The sequence below is a fragment of the Rhincodon typus genome, chromosome 9, assembly GCF_021869965.1.
Source record: "Rhincodon typus isolate 14 chromosome 9, sRhiTyp1.1, whole genome shotgun sequence".
Classification (NCBI taxonomy): Eukaryota; Metazoa; Chordata; class Chondrichthyes; order Orectolobiformes; family Rhincodontidae; genus Rhincodon; species Rhincodon typus.
Genome location: NC_063340.1, coordinates 16,635,527 through 16,661,074, shown reverse-complemented (window position 1 = coordinate 16,661,074; position 25,548 = coordinate 16,635,527). Strand labels below are relative to the sequence as shown.

The following is a 25,548-nucleotide window of genomic DNA, read 5'->3' as shown; positions in this document are numbered from 1 at the left end:
TGGCTCAGGAGAAGATGCACGTCTGCACAAATGAGATGGGGCCTTATGGGCATTTGGCGTATGAACTTTTATTTGTAGGATATTCTTGTTACCCAATTTCCTCTTTTTCCACTTTGCTGATCAGTGTGGTACTAAAATCTGACTTCTGAGTCATAGGATTGTGTGCTGAAATGCCGTTGTAGTGTCTTGACCACAAAATCCAGGCTGATGCACATCTGCAGTGCCACAGGTTCACTCTTTTGGATGAGTTTTAAAACCAAAACTGTGCCTTTCCCCTCAAGTGATTTTTGAACTGTCAATGTAACTATTTTTAAGAAAAATGAGTGAATTCTCCCTACGTCTTGACCTATATTTATCTCTTGATCAGCAATCCAAACAGATTATCTCATTATTGTTGTGTGTTTTCTGGTCCTTGCTGTTCACAGCTTGGTTACCACATTTCCCATCAGTCACTGCACTTCAAAAGAAGTATAGAATTGATGGTAATATGCTTTGGGATTCCTGAGATCATGAAACGACTAGATAAAATCAAGATTTTTTAAAAAAAAATTGAATTGTACTTTGCAAGTACTGATTAATAGATGTTAATCGAGTTATGATTTCCACTGATTTTAATTTCGTAAAATCCTACCCTCTGTCCTTGCATGGGCTACACTAACGCAGTTCTGGTTTTAGTTACGGTACACAATGGCATGAAACAAACATGTGCTTTAATCATGTTTCTTTATAGAGTCTATATAATCATTGTAGGTACACACAGAAGATCAGCAATTAGCCTACTCACCTACAAAAGTCCACCTTTAGTGGTCAATCTGCCAAAGAAGATCTCTTCACAACTTCAGCAGTTGACCAGAGCATTCCTCTATGACGATCATGCTGACCCTCTCATTATTTTGATGATTATTATATGCTGTATGTTACTTAAGCAAACACTGACACCTACTTTAGAGTGTCAGACAAAAATGGCTCTAATCCCCTTTCATCTGGGAGTTGTTGCCAGGCAGTTGTATTTGCCTTTGCTCCTACCCATTTTGTGGTTTTCTCCACTTAGCAAGTTTTTGCAAGGTTCATAAAAGTTCTACCCTTAGATAGAAAAAAAAATCACCTCTTGTATATTATACATGGCTATCTTAAAGGTAAATAGTCTCCATTAAGATAAGAAAGCTCAGTTAGAAAATAACACATTCTTGCATGTGTTTAAAGCAATAAAATGATATTTTTAACCCTTGTCCATCATATATTTCTTCAGTCATTGTGGCTTTCCTCTGCTGAATCACCCTTTTGTCTATATCCTGTATGCAGGATTGTCAAAAGCCTTCTACAGTTGAGGACATAAGTACAAAATGCTAATAACAATCAGCACACCCATTACTAAGATTGCAAATTGCTCGGACTGAAAACTAAGACTAAGAAAACGAGTTTAAAATATGTGTTTAAGGATAAGAAATAGATTTATCTCCAGTCTTAGACATGAATTGCTGCTTTTATTTCTGAGTTCTATTTTGGGAAATTTTCAGATCCTTTATTTTGTTCTTAAAAATACGCAAGACTGAAGTTTGGATTGTACTTTAGTTCATTTGAAAGCAAAAATAATTAATTCTGGAGTGACTGATTGTAGAAAAGTATATACTTAGAACATTTGTTTTCAGTCAAATACTGAATCATCTTACGCTTTAAAATGCTAGATAGTGGCAAAGAAACTGACGTAATGTTGAGTATATATCCCGCCTAAGTAGTAGCAAGTTTGTGCCTTATTGAATTTCCGCTGTTACTATTTTCATCTGTCCTAGGCGAGAGGATGGGATGTTTCAGTTTACATGAAGACAAATCGAAATTTACAATTTGATCCCAAAGAACTCCTGAAATACAATGCAATAAATTATGGAATTTAGCTTATCCATTTCACTGAAATTAGTGGCTTGAGGAATAGCACATAAATTATAGGGAATTGGCAACAAAGATATTTGAAATAGAATTTGGTGTAAGATTGGAAGAGTTAATGAGCTCTTACACCTTTGTTATCACTAGAAACATGAGGATCATGTGTAGGCCACTCTTTGAAGCCTGTTTCTACGTTTTCAGCCACTTGTGGTGCAATGGTAGTGTTCCTATCTCTGAGATCTGTGTTCTATTCCTGCCAGCTCTGGAGGTGTGTCAGAATAAATCTGAACAGGTTGATTTTAAAAAAAACTTCCCAAGTTCTTTATATAATTTGTGCTGCATGCCTGATATTGTTTCAGAGATAGCAGGAACTGCAGATGCTGGAGAATCTGAGATAACAAGGTGTAGAGCTGGATGAACACAGCAGGCCGAGCAGGAAGGCTGACGTTTCGGGCCTAGACTCTACTTCAGAAAAAGGGTCTAGGCCTGAAATGTCAGCCTTCCTGCTCCTCTGATGCTGCTTGGCCTGCTGTGTTCATCCAGCTCTACACCTTGTTATCTCTATGCCTGATATTGTGCTCACTTTTGTTTACCACAAACTTCTATTCTTACTGAATGTCGACTCCTTTAAGGATTCCTTGACATCGTTTGATACCAGTCTTCCTGCTCTCAGTTTTATTATATTTTATGTTTTGGTCAACATTTGCAAGAGATTTATGATTTTTTTTCATCTTTCAGGAAATTCGTCTTTTCTGGATGGGTATCATCATGAACCCACTAAGGTAAATTTGGATTATTGGGAAAGAAGGGTCAGTTGCTTTTTGTGGGGCAAATGGGAAATCTTCTTCCTGAATGTCCTGTCTATCTTTTTGGCCTTGAACATTATATTCAATCAATCCAGGTCACTAGTGAAACAGATGGGTGAATTTCAGGAAATGGTCAACCATTAATTATCTTCAACTGACTTCTCTGCATTAATGATTAAATTGTTATAGGCTGGTAGAGTATCAGAGTGGATAGTGTTAATATTTTTGTGAAAGAGTAATGTTAATTCTCGGAAATTAATCCATCTTTACTGGTATTTATTAAGAATTTGAGGACTTGCATTAATATAGCACTTTTCACATCTTTCGAGCATCCCAGGGTGCTTGACAGCCAATAGAGTACTTGTGAATTTTCTTATCCTATTGCTGCATGATTAATAAATACAGCAGCTAATTCACGTGCAAACTTCCACAAATATTAATGAGATGAAATAAAGCACTAAACAAAGGAGTGGAAGTTAATGCTACAGTTACACAATTTATGGTTACACCCCATGTAGAAGAGTGTTCAGTTCTCAGTGCTGCATGTGGAGAAGTATATATGGGATACGCAAGGGTTTAGTGCAGATTTATCAGAATATTACCAGAGTTGTTAAAATGTAAAGTATGAGAGCAATTCGCATTGCCTATGTTTGTTTTAGAATTTTGAGGAATGAGCTCATAATTTTAACATTTGATCAGGTTTCCTGTAGGAATTTACAATCAAGGGAGCATAACCTTAAAATTAGAGCTAGGTTTTGCTGGGGTAATGTGACAGAGCACATCAATATGAAAAAGACAAAAGTGGAATTCTAACTACCCCCACACTTCTCCCTACCCCCTCAGATTTTTGGTAAACCAGATTAGTAAGGGCTACAATAATGAAGTTAGAAGCTGGTGCTATTAAATGAAAGAACAGGCTCAATCACTTGTTTGGGCTACTCCCATGTTCCTAAGTATTCCATGCACCTGCATGACTTACGTGGCAAAATTTCTCTTAATCTTAGTTTTACAGTGATTCCTCATCACTGACTTCCAACTCTCAAAGGATATAGTCTTTACCTACTCACTCTTATCAAGACACTTCCTAATTTTAAAAGTCAAATCTCCTCATGGCAAATTTGGGATGTGTTGACAAAATATCCATGTTGTTCAGAGGAAAGATATAACACAGTCAAGCACTGAAATACATTAGTATTCTGGGCAGAGGGAAAGACTGGGAAGGCAGTTCAGTGGTCCCTGTCCACAGGGTTTGCTGAGATGATCCTTTTGCAGATCAGAAAACTGCTTCTCAGTGTTCCTTCTCCTGGTTCTTATAAAGTCTCTTATAAAAGTCTCTGACGTATTAAACATAATGGCTTACAGTATCTGATGAGGGAAAATAAACTGGCTATCATCAAGCTTTTGCTGCAGATAAAAAGGCTCTTGTTCTTCAAGGTCCAATGGCTTCTGACCCAAGCATTCACAGCTACAAGCTTTTTAGCATCTAGGAACCAATCCCATAGTTGTTGGCAGACAGGAGGTCTTTGTCCTGGCTTTAAAAATGATCCTCCCATTTCAATCCACAATCAAAAATGCAGAAAAGTAAAAAGATACAGCCTTTACAAGACTGTAGCTCTTTGGTCTGTCATTCTTACTGATACAATAACCCCACCCATGACAATTATTTTCATACATTCACTGCCCTCCGCTTAAAGAATCTGAATCAAAATTGCCTTTTTTGTCCCTTCAGGTTGAAGGTTGACTGTTCTTGTTTAAACTTGTCTGTTCTTGTTAATGAGATTGTTTTAACGTGTCAGGGGTAAATCTCCTGTTGGCATGCCCTAATGGTAGTGAAAACTCAGGTTGTACATGTATATTTGTTCACCGCAGAGGTAGTGCAGCAGACAAAGCTCCAAAGGAAGTTTTCTTAAAAATGCTAATATTGTGTCAGAGATCAAAATGCTTTTCGATGGCTCTTTTTGAGTTCTTCTTGAGGCTGTTGCTTTTGTGGGGGCGGGGTGGAGAGGGGATCTAACATTAAGGAAGCTCCACTAATGCAGTTTAAGGCAAATTGAGCAGAGAACGTCCCCATCACTAGTCTAATTCTTCAGTAAAGGGTAGTCATTCTGGAAAATGTTAGACCACAATGTGTTCACCTGCAGCTGTACTGATTCAAGACAAGAGAAGGCATCGTCTTCCATGTGGTGAAGGTGCAACAGTTACAGCGGCAACGACAGATCATTGACTGCATGATCATCTTGTCTGCATCCTGAATGGCTATGCATCAAGACAAATTTTTAAGGCAGGATGTTTTACCAGATTGCTGTATGCATTTCATCTTTATGTATTAATGATGCAAAGCAAATCAAGAAATGTCACTACTGTGCTCTTCGACATTTTGGAGACACAGAAAAGCTGCTGTGTTTTGTGATAGTAAAGTTCAAAAATCCACATTACTTTGCAAATATCAAAACATTTCCAACACACTATGCAGCTAACAAAATCGTCTGGTTGATCTCTAGCTGTTATCAGACTTTTGAATGGACCTCAAATGTTAATTTTGCACCCCCCCCACCGCACCTACTCTGCAGCTGTAATACTGTATTTCTGCACTCTGTTCTATCCTGATGCACTTTGTACTATATGGTCTGCCTGTAGAGCATGCAAAACAACACCCTTCAGTGTATCTAAGTACATGTGAAAACAGTGAATCAAATCAAAGCATTTTTGATGTTTGGATCAGGAAAGTGGACAAAATGTATTAATGGAAAATTACCATAATCACAGACAACTGTCGCAGATTTTACTGGCCTTGAGCATCAAGCTAACATTTGTTACCTCCCAAGCCCCAGCCAATCGATCAACAGATGATTAAGAACCTAAAAAACAACTACGACGACTGTTGATCTGTCCAATTAATGATACTATCGATAGGACGCATTAGTACAACTCAACTCTAGAAGAATCCACATTCATAGTAAAGAAAGCATAGGAGATGGTGATGGCACAGTTGCCTGCTGCTTTTGCCAAGCTCGGTTTAAAGAGGCTACTGCTGTGCAAGATACTGAGAACAAGGAAGAACAGAGGGAGGACAACCAACACAGTGAGTCTCTTTTTGCTCAACTGTGGGCAGCCAGCGTGGAAGTTCCAGCACAGGCAACCAAAGAAACTTAGGCCAAGCTGGATGAAACTGGATGCTGATAAAATTAGACAATGTAAGATGCAGTACATTCTTAAACCAAAGAGCCTGATCGCCTTTAAATCTGGTGAATGAACACCTGCCTGTTTACCTAATTGAAGCTACAGAGGCCATTGAGATGTTCCAGGATTTCTCACTGCATCGTGAAAACATGGAAAACATGTTTGACTGCATTGACAACATGGCAATGTGTTGCATTCATCTGAACACATCATGCCAAGCAGAAAAATATATTTTCAATGATTTTTATTATATAAGGTCAGGCCATTGAAAAAATTGAACAAATTTAAAAATAGACATTTTTCCCATTTATTGCTTCAGTCCCTTCAGTTTTTTTAAAAATAGTACAATTTGTCCACAAACATGCTTTATGTAGGGGTTTACATGGCTGTCTCAAAGCTCCGCATAACAGGGTCTTGATTCTATTGTAGAAACTCCTATATTTATATAGCCCTAAGCTATAGATTCCACATTCAAGAAATTAAATTGCCTGAGCAGTCTCAAGTTTCTCTGACTCCAAGCTAGTTGAGAATTCATCTTCTGGCAGGTTTAAAATTGCTCACTGCACGAGCCACAGCAAATGTGTGAAATGTCTTAACCACCAAAAATGGCCAGTTTGTTTCCATATATTACTGTTAATTAGAACAGAAAAATACTTTCAACTCAAAAATAATGTGTTTTACAGGCTTACTTTTTCTGGCAAACTGGTTTATCAACTAAGCTACTATGTGAATCCGCTATATCCACCTTAGTCCCAAAAAATCATTCATACACAGACAGGATGAGATTTACACAGCTCTACGGCATGATTATGAGTGGAAAAATTGGGGGAACTGTCTGTCGATTCCTTTTGTTGATGAGTTCATATTGTGCAACTGACAGCAATGAATGGAAATCTTCAGACCAGATTTCAGATTCAGTTGAGAAACAGTTCATCACCTAATAATTGGAACTTTATCGAATAGATTTGTTTTAACTTATTCAGCTAAGGCATGGAAGGTTCTGCTTTCAGCTTAAAGATCTTACTCTCACAGGCAAGAAAAAAAGTACTGCATCCTTACAAATTTCTCCAGATAACTGCCCAAAGCTTTCATTGTGTACTGAAAAAGCATCCATTACCTCAGTCCAGAAGGTCTTGCTACGTAACCACAGCATAAATACATTAGGGTTTGTTTACTCAACAGCTAAAGCAATAAAATTCCAGCTTTCTGTCTCTCTCAAATGTTGCTGTACCCCATTTCCAAAGTCGCATATTGTTTGTAGACAGCAAGTAGTTAGTATCCTTTAACCTTCTGACTTTCCAATTCCAGGCAATCACACGATAAATCCTTTGCAACCCTATAATGCCCAAATGTCCATTTTCCAGTTCTCATATCCATAAATATGTGTTCACAACATGTCTCCATCCTTGGAAGATGAAACCCCATTTTCAAATGCCTTTGATTACAATATAACTTGACTCATTTACAGCAAAAAAATTCTCATTCTCTGTCTAGACAAGTTTTATGCAATTTCCTGCCATCTCTTACTGTCAAAATAGCTTGGAGATTATTACATTTTTGAACTATGTCAGCAATTAATTATGAAGTGCAATTTTTACTTTTTTTTAGTCTAGCTATTGCGGTATAATTAGGTACAATCCTGACAACTTGGTTTATTAGTCTTGAAACAAAACTAGTGTGTGTTTAAATTGAATAGCATGGCTCAACATTGATGCCACCCATTTGGTGTGAACAAAAAGCTGATATCTCATCAGTTCTTAATGTCATTGGTCTTTACAAATACCTCTTCAATAAATGAGTATTAGTAAGGATGAATACACTGCCAACCTCATAAATGCAATTTTCTAATCAAAGAATTGTCCATGAATCTATTTTTATTACTACATTTGCTTTTCTGTAATCAGTGCAGATGTTAGTAAATCCATCGGGCTTAGGAACTAATACAGTTGGTAAACTTCAACTGCTTTGACTTTGTTTAGTTAAGTCATTTTCTAATGTACCAAATCTCTGTTTTCACCTGAGCTTATTTTCCCCAGCTAAAATGTTGTTGTATTGGCACTGATTCCCTTTTAACCAAACCTGTGTGTATCTCTACAGATTTCTTAGAATTCCATGAGTCACCTCGCTTGATTTTTAAGTTGTCCATCCTCCAAGTATGAAAATGTAGCATTTACTGTCTCAGTATTTCAGCATCAGCTAATTTGAAAGTGGGAGGTTCATGTTGTGAATTGCCTGCATCTCTTTATACCTCACTGTTACTTTGTCATCCTTTACTATTCCCACCACCTAACACATTTGATCCATATCTTACTCTGTACAATATTATTTTAACATGTTTATGTGACATTTGATTCTGAGAGCTACATATGTGGCATGTGCTCCCAGTGTCCGACAGTCAAAATGACTTTGTTCATTCTTTCAAATTTTTTGCAGGTCAGCCCAGGCTGTTTCCATAAGTTTCAAAACATTTGACTGTATGCTTCAAGAACTAACTCACACATCATGAATAGCTGTTTTGTTAACTGCCTGATGATCTGTTGACATAAATTTCTTTTGTTCTATCTGTCAACCTGTTCTGCATGGGCTGTGTCCCGTTTTCCTTCGGCCAGTTCATTGTTTTGATGTGTCTTTTTCGTGTGACTTAATGCCTCCATATCCTTTACCTTAAATTTCACAGCAGCCTGTGCACATTTACATATTCCTTGCTGAACTTCAGGTTATGGCTAGATGTTTTTCTTATCAAAACCTTCCTGTGCATGAGAGTTGTTTTTTTTTTGTTTTGAAAGACTCCAGTTTCTAAACTGATATTCTAGTTTCAATTCCCTCTATTTTACTTCTCTTTGCCCTGAAATTTCAATTCTGGCCACTTGCATCCTCTTAAATTTTCTGCTTTTTACTCAAGTTCAAGTGTTTTAAGTTCCATTTCCTATTTGTGCCTTTTAATTTCCTTTTCCATTTCAAGCTGCTTTCTCACTAACTCGACTGATTTACCATTTGGTGTACATGATCCCTCTTGTATTTTCACCAATTCCAAATGTTGTGCCAATGTGTTAATTATCTCTGCCTTTTTGCCTTTTGCAGAAAATTTTTCTCCCCCTCTGTCTGTTACACCCTACCTATCCCAGTCTGTACTCTGAGAATTGAAGTCCCACATTGTGAATACTATTTGGTTTTTGCCCTTCTGTAATTACCTTGCAAGTTTGTCTCTGTGTTTAATTCCCACTAGTTGGAGGTCTATAGGATACACCAAGTAATGTAATGACACCTCTATTGTTTCTTAGCTCAAACCAGATCTGTTTTGTCTTTGACCTCTGTTTGGCATCCTCTCTCCTCGGCACTATTATTATCTTTTAAGCATCACTGCACACCATTTCCTTTCCTTGATTCCCTCTCTCTTGCTGAACACCTTGTATTCATAATACTTAATACCCTGTCCTGCTTTTTTTGACCCAGGTTTCCTTTTGCCAAATCATATTCCCCTTGGCTGTCTGCACATGTAGCTGTCCACCCTTATTTACCAGCTTTTGTTTATTCGCACACCTTATTTTATTCTCTCATATTCCAATCTCACTTAATGACTTGCTATTTCTCACCAGTATTATCCTTTTAATTGTATTGACATATTGTTTTTCCTCTCTAATGTTACCTCCTAGATTTTATTCCCTAACAAGTAGGCTTAAACATTCCTCTTTGGCAGCAGCAAACATCCTGCAAGAGTATTGGTCCAGCTTTAATCCCTCTGGCCCTTTACAGACTCCTTCTTTCCCCCAAACTGGTCCCAATATCCTAGCATTCTCTCTGCAATATCTCTGCAGCAGACACGCCTCTCCTTTACTCTCATTTAGTGTGTGGCACCAAATAATCTATTTACAATGATGTGTATTAGGAGATGTATGCTATTTGGGACACTGGGCTGAACTCCTCAGTTCTTCGAATGATTAGAATCTTAGAGCTGTACAGCATGGAAACAGACCCTTTGGTCCAACTGGTCCATGCCAATCAGATATCCTGAATTAATCTTGTCCCATTTGACAGCATTTGGCCCACATCCCTCTAAACCCTTCATGTACCCATCCAGATACCTTTTAAATGTTGTAATTGTACTGACCTCCACTACACCCACTGGCAGCTCAATCCATACACACGCCACCAGCAGCTCATTCCATACACATGCCACCCTCTGCGTGAAAAAGTTGCCCCTTAGGTCCTTATCTTTCCCTCTCACTGTAAACCTCTAGTTCTGGACTCCCCCACCCTGGGGAAAGGACCTTGTCTATTCACCCTGTCTGTGCCACTCATGATTTTATAAACCTCTGTAAGGTCACCCCTCGGCCTCCGCTCCAAAGAAATTAGCCCCAGCCTATTCAACCTTTCCCTACAACTCAAACCCTCCAACCCTGGCAACATCTTTAAATCTTTTCTGAACTCTTTCAAATTTCACAACGTCCTTCCTATAGCAAGGAGACCAGAACTGAATGCAGCATTCCAAAAGTGACTTAACCGATAGAAACCAAAAGAACTGCGGATGCTGTAAATTGGGAACAAAAACAAAGTTACTGGAAAAGCTCAGCAGGTCTAGCAGCATCTGTGAAGGAAAAAACAGAGTTAATGTTTCGGGTCCGGTGACCCTTCCGCAGAACGCAACTTAACCGATGCCCTGTACTGCTGCAACATGACTTCCCAACTCTTATACTCCATACACTGACCAATAAAGGCAAGCATGCTAAACGCCACCTTCACTATCCTGTCTACCTGCGACTCCATTTTCAAGAAACTATGAACCTGCCCTCCAAGGTCTCTTTGCTTGGCAACACTCCCCAGGACCTTATTATTAAGTGTATAATCTTGCCCTGATTTGCCTTTCCAAAATGCAGCACCTCACACTTGTCTAGATTAAACTCCACCTGCCACTCGTCAGCCCATTGGCCCATCTGATCAAGATCCCATTGTACTCTGAGGTAACCTACTTTGCTGTCCACTACACTTCTGATTTTGGTGTCATCTGCAAACTTGCTAACCATACCTCCTAATCCAAATTATATTTGTATAAATGATTAAAAACAGTGGACCCAGCACCGATTCTTGTGGCATACTACTGGTCGTAGGCCTTTAGTCTGAAAAGCAACCCTCCACCACCACCCTCTGTCTCCTACCTTCGAGCTAGTTCTCCCTCTATTCCACGTGATCTAACCTTGCTAACCAGTCTACCGTATGGAACCTTGTCGGATGCCTTACTGAAGTCTGTATAGAGTTGTATGGATTGTTTTTCATCCACTGAGATGTCAGGTGGAGACATTGATTTAATGATTCACCTGACAGACAGCATTTCTACTATTATGGCACTCCCTCAGTACTGTGCTTATTTAACCAAAATACAGAAAGGCCATAGAGATTGGTGACTGTTTACTCTGGAAAAATACTCCAGAGAAGTAGGAGAGTTTGCTGAAGTTTTCCAGGTTTTTATAATGAATCTGTAAGGAACAGACTGGCCATGGGCACCAGTTCAAGATTGGATTGTGTAAATATTTGGCAGAGAAAGCAAATGAGCACAGAAGATAGAGCAGTATGGAATGCTTCTACTTCTGGATCAGCCTGAGGGACTCCAACGGCATTTTCTGTTGGTATACCCTCCGGGATTCCTTATAAAATTTGTGGAATAAAGACTGATATAAGCCAAGGGGCAAAAGTAAAAAGTATTGAAAGGAAAAGACCAAGAGGGTGGAATCTCCAAGTAAATGAAACAGTGAGGCTAGAAAAAAATGCCTAAATAAGGAAGGGCTGATTACTTATGTTAACGTCCTGTCAGCATTTTCTCTAGAAGTAAAGAGTTGGTTATTAAAGCATGTTTTCTGATGTTTCCTTATTCTCTGTAAGAGGTTGATGAAAATTATGCCTTTGTGGTACTTTCAGTTGGATTTTCCTTATTACTGCAGTAAACAAAGAATTCACTTTTAGGGCAAAAACAGTATAAAGTTCATGGTACTGAACAAAGAGAAAAAGCGCAGTCTTGTTCCCTTCAGCCTCAGGTGAGTTAGATACTGTGCACAATATGACTCTGTCCATAAATACTGTCTTTTGTGACCTCAATAAGCTCTTGCCTTTTCAGCAGACACTGATTTAGTTTTTTTTTTAATTAGCATAGTTGAAACTTTCTGTTTGTCTGCTGGTTCTCAGCTGAAATAAAGACCTTCATTTAGCCCCTGCCATGAATGCAGCATAGTGGTTCTGGAAACAGCAGGTATGCAAACTTCAGCCCCAGATTAGAACAGAGACACAGTGTTTAGTAAGCAGACTGGTTTGACATACACATTAGGTTAGTTATGAAACTGTGGCTCTCTATGTCTACATCAAATAGTCAAACCACAGAAGTGACACAGTAATCTTCTGTAGTATTAATAGTATTGGTTTTGAATCAACTCACTGTATGCTGCTTGTATAAACTTCAAAAACAGAATAGCTTCTGAAATAAATCTCGTGAACATGTTGTGAGGAAGGGATCTAGTCGTGTGGAAATTACATTTCCTAAGGGGGAAGAGAGCACTATGAAACATCTTCTCCAGTGGTGGTTTTCTTCCCTGACTTCGGAACTGGATTTAATTGTATTGCGTTTTATAACTGTCAGTTGATCTCTGGTGAATCCAAGAACTGAGCTGGCTGACTCTGGGTGGAGGGTTTGTCTGAGAGACTGAGTAAGAGGTAAACATTAAAAGTCTAGTTTTGTATGTGTTCAAAAGGAGGCAGCTAATGGAGATCAAGAGTGGTAATTAGACTAATACTGTGTTTTGCTTGCTCAGCAATGTTAATCCCCTTGTATTGCACCCCTCTCCTGCAAACAAGGTATGGCTATGTTTGAGTTGAAGAGGTAAACTAACTTAATGCAGAATAAAGATCTAATCTGTAAATCTTTAGTCATTGGGATCTTAGAAAAACTTGTTATAACTTCATGTCCTGGTTTCTCAGGTCTAAGCACAACAGTTTTGCCATTTAACTGTATTCAAAGTATTCTTAAATATTTCCTATACAGCGATAGTTTGATTCTCTCTTTTGACCCAGCTGTAGTGCTAAATTGAACAATTCTTGAGTAATTTGGAATAAAACTGTTGAGCCTGGTCCAAGTTGTGGATAATGGAAATTTGAAGCCATAACTAGCTCCCTTTCCTTCTGTTGTCAAACTAGAGTGGGCAGTGATTAGTAACACATGGAAGGTAAAAAAAATAATTTGATATCTGGAATTTGAGGGTGTGTAGTTCTGAAATTGAGTGCCAGACATGAATTTAGTTCAGATAATAAAAACAAAATTGTACATTGTGAGTCTGTATATTGTATCAGAAATAATTCTCAAGGTGATTAGAATTTTGCAGAATTACACTTTATTGGTTCATATGTTCAGAAGAATCACATGCCTTCCATGCTGGAGGAAGCATCATGACATTTTTTCATTTGCTTATGGATAATGAACATCGTTGACAAGCCAGCATTTATGGCCTGTCCCTAATTGTCCTTGTGAAACTATGGCTATCTCCAAAATGCTGTTATCTCTGTAGCATTTTGGTATAACTCAGTAGCTTGGTAGGCTTTTTTCACAGGACATTTAGAAGTGTGGTAGACGCTTGATGTATAGCCTACTGTTTAATCTTGAGAAATAATGACTGGAACAGTTGGGATTTCCATATGATCACACTTAAATGCGAAGACTGACTGCGAGTAGAAATTCACCCCAGTGCACAGAGTGCCTAATTATTTCTGTCCGTATCACCACGACAAAGGTGCCTTTACAGCTTTTTAATGTGTTGTGTTTTTCTGTTCTGAACAGGCTCTGCCATTCCCCAGCCAGCTGGTTTACAACAGAGTTGGAAAATGTGGAAGCCGGACTGTGGTGCAGCTCTTGAGAGTACTGACAGAGAGAAACCATTTCAACCTTGTTAATTCAGACATTCACAATAAAACGAGATTAAATAGAAATGAGCAGGTTAGCATCTCAACATTCCTAATTTTAAAAGAAAACCCTAATCCCCTTCTTCGCTCCAACAACTTAGAATTTGGATACCCAGGATAAATTTCACTACACTAACAGGCCTCTGTGGTATTTAATGACAGTGAATGTAGAGGTGATTAGAACTGCACACAGCACGCTGGAAGGAATCAAGTTAGCAGTATTTCAACCTCTCTGCAGTTGTTAGGCTGCGCCTTTCCCCCACTGCAACCAAACATGGTGATGATTTCAAGATTTTATCAACCGTGATCATTTCATTTCTTACCTAATTGGCGTATTCCATTTAAAAGGTAGTCCTTCTTGCTTCAGCTGTGATTTTATGTTTGTCAGTATTCATTTGATTCTGTCATCTGTTGCTAGTAATGTTGGAGAATGCTAGGCCTGCTAACATTTGCATCCAAATGCATCCAACTAAATTACCAAATAGCCTGCAGCAGTTAACCATATTCTGGAAGGTGCTTAGGGATAGGCAATAAATAATGGCCTATCCAGCAGAGCCCAATATACCTTGATTGAATGTTCTTAAAACATGGCAAGAATCTACATTTATGATGTGCTGCAGAACAAGTTTTGCACTTGTTCTCATTTATTGTCTGATGACCAGCTAGTGACTCGGCCTTAAGAAGAGAGGTCCTTTTGTGGATCAAGCTGGCTTTGTGGTGCTAATCTCTACTGTCAGACTGAGTAAGCTGATAATTGGCTGTAACAGGATGGCAGTAGTGCTGAGCACTTTCCATGATTAGTCAGCCTTTCTGGCCCAATAACTGGAAGTTGCTCTGGGATTTTTATTCTCAGTCTGCTTCTGGTAACCCTAAAAACCATTGCCCTCCTTGAATAGGGCTGTGATTAAACAAGCAGTATGGAAAAAAAAATGCAAAGAATTAAATTACGTCAGTTTCTAATACACATTGCCTCTCTGTCCTTTCTCTTCTTACAGCTGGAATTAATAAACAATATCAGCCTAGGAGAGCAACCTTATTTGTACACGCGACATGTCCATTTCCTTAACTTCACAAGGTAATAAATGCATTTTTGTATCATTTTGCATTTGCACAATTGTGAAATCATCCCATAATATAGTACTGAATTTCTTTTGAATTAAATGATTGGTACGGTTAGCACTGTTGCCTCTAAGCACCAGGGACCTGGGTTTGATTCCACCCTCGGGCGACAGTGTGGAGTTTACATATTCTCCCAATGTCTGCATGGGTTTCCTCTGGGTGCTCCAGTTTCCTCCCACAGTCTTGAGATATGCCGGTTAGGTGGACTGACCAAGCTAAATTGCCTGTAGTGTCCACGGATGTGCAGGCTAGGTGGATTAGCCATGGGACATGCAGGGTAGGAGGGTGGGTCTGGGTGGAATGCTCTTCAGAGGGTCAATGTGAACCTGATGGGCCAAATGGCCTATTTCCACACTGTAGGGATTCTGTAGTTCTAAATACCGTAAGTGAACGGTTACTAACAGTTAATCCTATTCGTATCATGTATGTGTAGCCTTGATTCAGTGGTAACTCTTTCCCCAAAAACGTGTGGGTTCAAGCCAAATTAGGAATTGAATATATCATCTTAGGAACATTTCAGCTTTTCTATAAATGCACCAATACCACCTTCCTCACCACATCAAGTGACGGTGTTCTACTTGAGCCCTGAACAAAAGTCTTTGGACTCCATTGCTGCCAGACCTACTAAGTTTTTCCAGCATTTTCTGATTTCTTTTTAATTTCAGGTTTCCAGCAACTGCAATATTTTACTTGTAAGTGGTGGTCTATGCCACATTCTAGCCACTCTTTGGTTAAAGAAGTGTTTCTACTGAATTCTGTATTGAATCTGTTAGTGACTTAAATATTTATAGAATCGTGGAATGGTTACCACACAGAAAATGACCGTTCATCCCTGAAGTCCATGTCACCTTTCTATAGGAGCAATGCGTCTCGTGCCCTCCACTGCCTTTAACCTGTAGTCTTGTTTTCTCTGTTAGGTAATAATCCACTTCCCTCTTGAATGTGTCAATTTACCCGCCTCCGTTCCCTGTATTCCAGATCCTTACTACTTAAGAAAAAAGGTTTTTCCTTTTCCTTCATCACATTGCTTCTCTTACCAACTATCCTGAATTTGTGCCCTCAAATCCTTGATCCTTCCAGTGATGGGAACAGTTTTTTCTTAACTACTCTATCCCCTCATGATTTTGAATACTACTTTCAGATCACCTCAGTTCTTCTCCAAGAAGAACAGCCCTAACAGTGCCTAGTTTGGGATTTGTTAGTAATTTTTGTTTTACATCTATCCATTATTTTAAAGATGTGTTTCAAGTAATTCCTTTCTCATCTATGTAAATCTTGTTCTTACTTTTTCCAATGGCTCCACATCCTTTTGTAATTATGGGGATCTGAACTGTGCACAATATAACATACCGTGACCTCTTGTGTTCACAAGTAGCAGGTTATAAAGAGATAGATGATCTAGACTTTAATGAGGAAAAAGTGCTGGACAAGAAAGGGGAATGGTTAGTAGGGAAGTGAAAAAGGAGGAGAACACAGCAGAAACAGTAAACGTGGCCTGCAAATGAGCATGTGACAGTAGACCCAAACTCATTTTTGCGCAGCTGGTGGAAAAGATAAAGATTAGCATTGGAGGTGAGCAGTGATGTATGGAAGGCAGTTGAATGATTGCCAAAGCTGGACCACCAGTATTTTTCCTCTTCAGTCGGAGGAATTCAGATTCCAATTCCAACTCTGTGGAGGAGGATCAAAGAACATTTGGCTTCTGCTGGGTCAGGTGGGACCATGCCTATGAAGAGTAGTTCTGTAATTTAGGGATTAGGGATGAGAGGTTGGAAAAGATTTAAGTTTGTGGAGAGAGAGCTTTTTGTTATGACTAAACAGGAAAAGATTATGAAACAGCAAGTCTTTCGAACATTACAGAACCAGAAACAGGCCATTCAGCCCAAAATTTCATCTCGCCTTATAGATATACTTCTTTCTGTCCATAAATTTGTGCTGTTCACCTTAACTATTTGTGTTTGCAAGTTTCACGTTCTGCTTTGCCCATACGATTCACTTTAATCATATAAACTCTAATGTATGCTTCCCTTTCAAGTTTATTTCATTTTCTTTTGATGCATGCCCTTTATACAGGTGGAGTGGAGGTTAATTATTAACTGTTGCTAGTATATTGAAAGAGTCCCAGTTTCAGTAGACTGTTTTGTCCTGAATGGCTTTGAGCTTCTTGAGCATTGGAGCAGCACCCATCCAGGTAAAAGCTATTAAGCACTTATGAACTCGTGCCTTGAATTTTTAACCTACTGCTCCCTGGAATCTTGTCCCAAATAACTTTGACTTTCAAAAACAATAGTTTACATTTTATTTAGTGCAGGGCATTTATATATCAACACTTGGTTCTTAAATGGTTCCTTTGAGTTATTTTAAACATGCCATATCTCAAACTGTGCAGAGATATGAACAGCAATCATTTCAAAATAACCCTCCTCCCATTTATTGCTTTGTTGAATCAAAAGTTTGTTATCAACAACCTTGAACAAAAACATTTTCTAAGACAATTACAAGAAATGAGTGAGAGATGAGAATTTTCTTTTAAATGTTGCAATGATCTAGAATTTGATGCATGACCGGGTGATCGAAACAAAATCTGTAGTAACTTTCAAAAAGGAATTGGATAAATAATTTTACATAATTTACAGCATCATGGAGGGAATTGGGATGAACTGGATAGCTTAAAAACCTATGTAGGTATAATGGGCTGAATGGTATCCTGTGGTACGTGACTCTAGAAATCTTAGCGTTTGCACCCTTTTGTGATGTTTGGAATGATGAGCTGCTGTGTTATGTAGACGTGTGTTCAAAGAGTGGTATGGGATAAGTACAGTGTTTTATTCAAATATAGGTTCGAGGTTACCATTGAGGAAAATTCTAAGTTTGATTCAAGTGATCTTAATCCTTCCTGATAGAGTGTGTTGCTGTCTTTAAAATCAGTTCCCGAGTTAGTGGGTTATGAACTGATGTGGACAGATCCGGTAGATACCAGAAGTATAACGCCTCAGCTGTGGTGAAACAAAAGCAGTGGCTCCTCCAAGTGGTCATCAGAGCAACTGTATAAATTGGATTATTACTTGATACATCCCTGAACAAGAACTCTGTAATTGAGCGGTTTGGCTGCAATGTTGTGATATCTGAGAATTGTGATGTAGCAATCGTAGTGTTCTATAACATTTGACGGGCTGAAGTTAATTATTTTTGAATTATATCTCAACTTAGATTCGGTTTGGAGCAGCCAGTTTACATCAATATAATCAGGGATCCAATTAACCGATTTGTATCGAACTACTTCTTCCGACGATTTGGGGATTGGCGGTCTGAACAGAATCATCAAATCCGAACACCAGGGATGAAAGATGAGGAGCGCTACCTTGTAAGTATGTTTTGTGCAAATTAAAAAATGGGATCTCTCTCTCTTCGGTTCAAGTGCTGCCGGTGAATGTTGGCATTTCTCGCATGTGTTGCCTAATTCTGTTTGCCTTTGAAAAGGTGGTAATGACTTACTGTTTGTAAAACTGCATATCATGTGGTGTAGGCACATGCACAGCACTGGACAGGATGGGAGTTCCAGGGTTTTTGACCCAAAAATGGTGAAGGCATAATGATGCATTTGGAAATCAGGATGATATAGGGCTTGGAAGGGAACCTGCAGATTGTGGTGTTGCCACGCATTTGCTTTGTCCTTCTGAGTAATGGCAGTCACAGGATTTGAAAGAGGCTTGATACACTACAACAGTATATGTTGCACACTATTGCCACTGCATTGCTGGCGGTAGGATGCAATCAATAGCTTGTTTCTCCCTGAATGATGTTGAGCTTCTTCAGCATTGGAGCAGCACCCGTCCTGGTAAGTGGAGAGTATTCTGTCACACTATAGATGCGGTACCCTGTAAATGGCAGGCAGGCTTTGGGAACAGACATAAGAGGTGAGTTATTTGCCACAGAATTTCTTCAGCATTGATATTGAAGATGGAAAGTCTCGGAGGTTGACAAATGAGCTAGAGAGCGTGGGAAAGATGGTAATGGAAAAGAGGAGAAGAAATGCTGAAAGTGAAGATACAATTTACAATTAGCATCAGTTTGAAACCTTTAGAAACATGAGCATGTGCATACTGAGGAAATCAGGAAAATTCAAGCTTCTAGAGCTTTTCATCCCAGGATACCATAAAGACCCCTTACCGATTTTTCTTTCCAGGACTGGCTAGGTTTTGGTCGTAAGTTATAGGATTGCCAAGTAAGAGATGGATGAGTTGGAAGTGTTGATTGTGATGAATTCGTTGGCAATATGATGGGGGGTTGTGATGAACTACATATTTAATTTGAAAAACAGAAAAGCTTGAATTATACAACTTTTCTTGTAAAGAGAAAAAAATGACTGACAGGTTTTTGTTTAGGATCATGAGTACTGGAAAGCAAATATCTGAATTCTGAGAATCCTTGTCCTATATTTATACACAATAGAATAATGCAACAAAATGTGTGGAGGTGCTGGTGTTGGACTGGGGTGGGTAAAGTCAGAAGTCACATGACACCAGGTCATAGTCCAACAAATTTATTTGAAATCACAAGCTTTTGGAGCGTAGCCCCTTCGTCAAATGAAGTAAGAAAGAAGCACGCACAACACAGAATTTATGGGCAGAGAGAGACCAAGGGCAAAGTGATCAAAAGATCATACAAATGGTGTGAGTGGAGTGCTGAATAATAAGTCTCTGCAGGTGATCTGAAGTGTTAGACAGTTTGAGTAAAGTGTCGACAGCTGAATAACAAGCGAAAGGATGACCTGTAATCCTACTAAATGAGGCAGAGAGATAATTACAAAATATTAAAAATAAGATGGTGCTGGAGACAAACCAAATGGCTGGAATAACATGATAGGTACAAGAGTCGCATACTGAGGGGCTAACCAAAGTCATAAGTAATACAAAACTGTACAATCTAAGGTGGAGAGATCACAACAATTTATCCATGTGATGGTGACAAAATAGGACATTAAGAAGGATTTTACATGTACCTATTACATGTGACCCCATTACACTGTTCTGTATCTGTAAAATCTTACAGTCTTGTTTGTCACTGTCACCTGAATAAATTGTTATGATCTCTCTACCTTGCTTAGATTGTACCTGACAAAGGAGCTACGCTCCGAAAGCTTGTGATGTCAAATAAACCTGTTGGACTATGACCTGATGTCATGTGACTTCTGACAATGCAATGAAATACAGCACAGGAACAGGCTGTTCGGTCCACCAAGCCTGCACCCATTCCTAAGCCTTATTTAGATCCCTACTTATTGCCCTTACGTGGGTTCTGTCCCTCTGGCTCCCATTTATGTGTCTATCAATATACGCCTTAAACTTTGCGAACGTACCGGCTTCCATCACCTTCACTGGCAGTGCGATCCAGGTACCTTCCACCATCTTTGTGAAAAATTTTCCCCACAGTTGTTCCCTAACAGTTTCTCCCTCTCACCTTGAACCCGTGCCTTGTAGTTGACCTTTCCACCCTGAGAAAAAGCCTTTGACTATCCACCCTAACTATGCCTCTCATAATTTTGTAGACCTCTATCAGGTCGCCCTCCGCCTCCATCATTCCATTGAAAACAATCCGAGTTTATTCAACCTCTACTCAACTCAAACCCTCCAGACCAGGCAATATCCTGGTAAACCTTTTTTGCACACTCTCCAAAGCATCCACATCCTTCTGGCCAGAACTGCACGCAATATTCCAAATATGGCCTGACTTGTTCACTGCTACACCTGCTCTGGATATGCTCAATTTTAAAGTTCTTTTGCATTTTCAAATTCTTCCATTGCTTCACTTCTTTCTTTCTTTGTAATCTCCTTCAGCTCCACATTCTTCCAAGATTTATGCTCCCCGCTCCTTCTGGTGTCTTGCATAATTCCAAATTTTATCAGTCCATCATTGGCTGCCAAGCTCCTAACCTCTGGAATTCTGTCCCTAAACCTGTCTGCCTCACTATATGACAAACGTAAGAACATACGAATTAAGAAAAAATGTAAGCTTCTGGATCCTGCTGTGCTGTTGATGAGGTTATGCATAACTCAACAGTCCCACTGATTCCCTAACTCTTTACCCATTTGTCCTTTAAACTGCTCCTCAAATCTAACGTTCCTCTAATTTTTCCTGCTGCTGCATAAATTTCCAAAGTCTTTATGCGGCAGCAGCATCTGAAGTGGTAACTATACTTCAGAATGCCAATCGTTGCTTCAAACCAACCTCTTTGACCAATGTTTTCATCACTCTTTGGGTGACTCAATGTCAACTTTTTTTTTGATAATTCTCCTGTAAATTAGGGGATACTTTGCTTTGTTAAAGATGGTGTAGAAATTAAAAAAAAACAAAAGTCATCACTGCTCTGTCTACAATGGAGAGACCTTGCTCAGCTATCAGAAAGTCGGGAGCATTGGGGAACCCAGGGCCCCACTTAATCATCAGACGTGATCAAATGTATCTGATTTAATAATACACCAGGATAAACATTCGCGATCCAGTGGGTCTGCCACCAAATGGTATTTCATTTATTATACATTATACAATGTACAGTAAATATGTAAGCAATCAGATAACCAGCTGTTTTGCAGCTAAAAACATGAAGATTAATGCTGTATCACTGTGATAGCGTTAATATCTGTACAAGGCTAATCCTGTTTGCTATAGTTAACTCATCTGTGTATTTTTCAAAGGAAACTTTTGTGTGTCAAATCCATTTTATGAAACACATTTTCATAGAATGATGCTTGCCCTGATAAAGTTATGGCTTGATTTTAATATATTCATCTTGGTTTTTAAATCTTTCCATTGCCTTGTCCCTCGCTATCTTTAATGGCCAACCCCATGACCTGCCAAGATATCTGCACACCACTAATTCTCTCTCAAGCATCTCAAATTTTAATCACTCTACCACTGAGACACTGTCCAGACCCTAATCCAGTTGTTGGAGGGAATCCTGAGAGACAGGTTTTACGTGTATTTGGAAAGGCAAGGACAGATTACGTATAGTTAACATGGCATTGTGCATGGGATATCATGTCTCACTAACTTAAATTAATTTTTGAAGAATTAACAAAGTGGATTGATGAGGTAAGAGCAGTGGACGTGATCTGTATGGACTTCAGTAAGGCTTTCAACAAGGTTCCTCATGGTAGACTGGTTAGCAAGATTAGATGACGTGGAATACAGGGAGAACTAGCCATGTGGATACAGAACTGGCTTGAAGGTAGGAAACAGGGTGGTGGTGGAGGCTTGCTTTTCAGACTGGAGGCCTGTGATCAGTGGTGTGCCACAAGGATTGGAGCCGGGTCCACTGCTTTTTGTCATTTGTATAATTGATTTGGTGTGATCACGAGATCTGGTTGGTAAGTTTGCAGATGACACCAAAATAGGTGGTGTAGTGGACATCAAAATAGGTTACCTCAGAGTTCAACAGGATCTTGATCAGATGGGCAGGTGAGCCAAGAAGTGGCAGTTGGAGTTTAATTTAGATAAGTGTGAGGTGCTGCATTTTGGAAAGGCAAATCAGGCCAGGATTTATACACTTAATGGTAAGGTTCTGGAGAGTGTTGCCGAGCAAAGAGAACTTGGAGGGCAGGTTCATAGTTCCTTGAAAGTGAAGTCGCAGGTAGACAGGATAGTGAAGGCGGCGTTTGGTATGGTTGCCTTTATGGGTCAGTGTATTGAGTATCAGAGTTGGGAGGTTATGTTACGGCTGTACAGGCCATTGGTTAAGTTAGTTTTGGAATACTGCGTGCAATTCTGGTTTCCCTGCGAGAAAAAGGATATTGTGAAATTTGAAAGAGTTCAGAAAAGATTTACAAGGATGTTGCCAGGATTGGAAGGTTTGAGCTACAGGGAGAGGCTGAATTGGCTGGAGCTGTTTTCCCTGGAGCATTAGAGGTTTATAAAATCATGAGGAGTGAATAGACAAGGTATTTTCCCTAGGGTGGGGGACTCCAAAACTAGGGGGTATAGGTTTAAGGTGAGAGGGAAAAGATTTAAAAGGGACCTAAGGGGCAACATTTTCACTGAGGATGGTGCGTGTATAGAATGGGCTGCCAGAGGGAGTGGTGGAGGCTAGTACAAGTACAACATTTAAAAGGCATGGAATCAGGTACATGAATAGGAAGCATTTAGTGGGATATGGGGCAAATGCTGGCAAATGGGACTAAATTTATTTAGGATATCTGGTTGGCATGGACGAGTTGGACCAAAGGGTCTGTTTCCACGCTGTACATCTCTATGACGCTCTTAAGATTGGAACTAAGAGTGAAGGCAAGCAAATAAATATTCCAGTTGTAACAAGCGAGTTGTTAGGTTGAATAACCTCTAAATCGTTGGAAAAAGACCAGGCTGAAATTGTCAGAAACAGTACTAAACAAATTGGAGGCAGTTGACTCCAAAAAAATTGGTATAACCAATTATCTGTCTAGACTTAACATAACGTCTGCTTTAGTATTCTCTATCTTAAATTCTAAAAGCTAAAAAGCCACACTTTTAATGTAGGTCCTCCTACTTTTAAAGTTTCATGCATTTGCAGCCCTGAAGCTTGAGTTTTTTTCAAGTTTTACATTTAGCATATGTCTTCTGTCTTTGCAGAATAAAATATCAGTTCACATTTCTTTGCATTACTCTCCATCTAATATCTAGCTACACCATAATCTTATTCTTCTCCAACCATCATCTGCACAGTTAACTGCTCTGCCTGTTGACTTTACGTTTCCTGTAACTACATCATATTCATTTGTTTGTTCATACAAATATAGGACAGTATGTTACAGTCCCTATCAATTACAGTTGATACATTGGTATGAGCATGATTTGACCATTCCACACGCTGATCATTATAACCTGGCAGTGATATCGCATGAGGCAGGTCCTTAACATGGGCAGAGGAGTGAAATTACTTTATTAGTAGCCATCAGATTAGGAACTGCAGCGTAGGATTTTTGGGGCTAATTCAATTTCTGCAGCAAGTGTGAAGTACTTGACCTCTGTTTCATAAATTAATTTTAAAACTCGAGAAAACTGACATTATTTCCCTGTATAATTAATGCATTCAATATCTCAACAGCTGTTTTCACTCCAAATGTAAGCAGAAAGTAAGCCTTAACAGGCAACTTGGAAACTTTTGACTATTTGGATTAATTGCCAATATCATTATTTATTGTCTTTAAACTAATATATGCAACTGTCTGTTTTAAATGTGGATATTGAAAACGATGGACCTTGTAACATAGAAAGGGAACCGCCATGGTCCCAAAAATGACACCATTGTTTCTATTTGCACCCTTCTGTAGTTATAACCAAATTTCTCTACTTCTGTTCTTCAGCTGACTTCTAATCTACAACACTAAATTCCCATTAATACCACCAGCAACATTTATGTTGCAATTATATAACAACCTCTAACATAGTAAAAATATCTCAAGGCAGTTTCACAGGAAAGTTATCACAAAATTGTCAAATTATCAAACCAAGCAACATAAGACAATATTAGACAAGGAAATTGTTAGTTGTGAGGATGTCTCAAAGGAGCAGAGAGACTTGGGGGAAGGATTCCCAAGTATGATGACTTACAGGGGTAGTATGCCGGAATTCGTGTCCCACTATTTCCAGAGTTGTCACAAAAGTTGAAGCTTTGATAAAGTATGCAAAGTTCCCATATTAACCTGACTTCCAGACCCAGATTGATAAAAACAAGGACCAGGTTTCTGTACTGAACAAGAATGACTATAACAAGTAATTAGATTCGAGCTATGCGTTAAAAAAAAATTACAAAGCATCAGCGTATAATATTTGATTAAAACTCTAATCCCCTTGTAAACTACCATGCGCGCGCACACAAAATGAAGTAATTAGCCGAGGAAAAATCTAGAAAGACGGTTCAGGAGCCCTTGTCCTAGGTTCTGTTGCTCAGATGATCCTTATGACTGTTCTGCTGGCCAAAATACTGCTTCAGTATTCTTTCTCCAGAGGCTTCCACTCGTTGATAAGAGATGCAAGGAGCCGGGTTCACTCAAAAATTCTCTGATTTATCAGTTAAAAGTTAGAGCTTACAATAACTGTTGCAGAAAAAATTAAATTGGTTTTCTTCAGGTTTACAATGAGTTTTGACTGCAGGGAACAGAGTGATCATTATCAGGCTGGGAAAAAAACTGAACACTTCTTTTTCTGTGTGCGTCTCTCTCTCTCTGTGTGTGCATCTCTTTCTTTGTGTCTCTGTGTGTCTTTCTCTCTCTCCCTGTGTGTGTCTCTCTCTCTCTCTCTCTCTCTCTCTCTGTGTCTCTGTCTGTCTCTGTCTGTCTCTGTGTGTGTGTGTGTGTCTCTCTCTCTCTGTATTTCTCTGTCTTTGTGTCTCTGTCTCTCTCTCTCTCTGTCTGTGTCTGTCTGTCTCTCTCTCTGTGCCTGTCTGTCTGTCTCTCTCTCTCTCTTTGTGCGTGTGTGTGTCTCTCTCTCTTTGTGCGTGTGTGTCTCTCTCTCTTTGTGCGTGTGTGTCTCTCTCTCTTTGTGCGTGTGTGTGTCTCTCTCTCTTTGTGCGTGTGTGTGTCTCTCTCTCTTTGTGCGTGTGTGTGTCTCTCTTTGTGCGTGTGTGTGTCTCTCTCTCTTTGTGCGTGTGTGT

At 39.2% G+C, this 25,548-nt stretch overlaps 1 protein-coding gene across 2 annotated transcripts in view; it reads left to right on the top strand.

The window, feature by feature from the left end:
• usta (uronyl 2-sulfotransferase a) overlaps window positions 1-25,548 on the top strand; it is an 84,295-nt gene that overhangs the window by 16,770 nt on the left and 41,977 nt on the right. For both annotated transcript variants that reach the window (XM_048600698.1, XM_048600699.1), the window contains exons 2-5: window positions 2,620-2,663; window positions 13,681-13,836; window positions 14,798-14,877; window positions 18,132-18,285. In XM_048600698.1, the coding sequence (XP_048456655.1) occupies window positions 2,620-2,663; window positions 13,681-13,836; window positions 14,798-14,877; window positions 18,132-18,285 (434 nt within the window). The remainder of the gene's footprint in view (window positions 1-2,619; window positions 2,664-13,680; window positions 13,837-14,797; window positions 14,878-18,131; window positions 18,286-25,548) is intronic.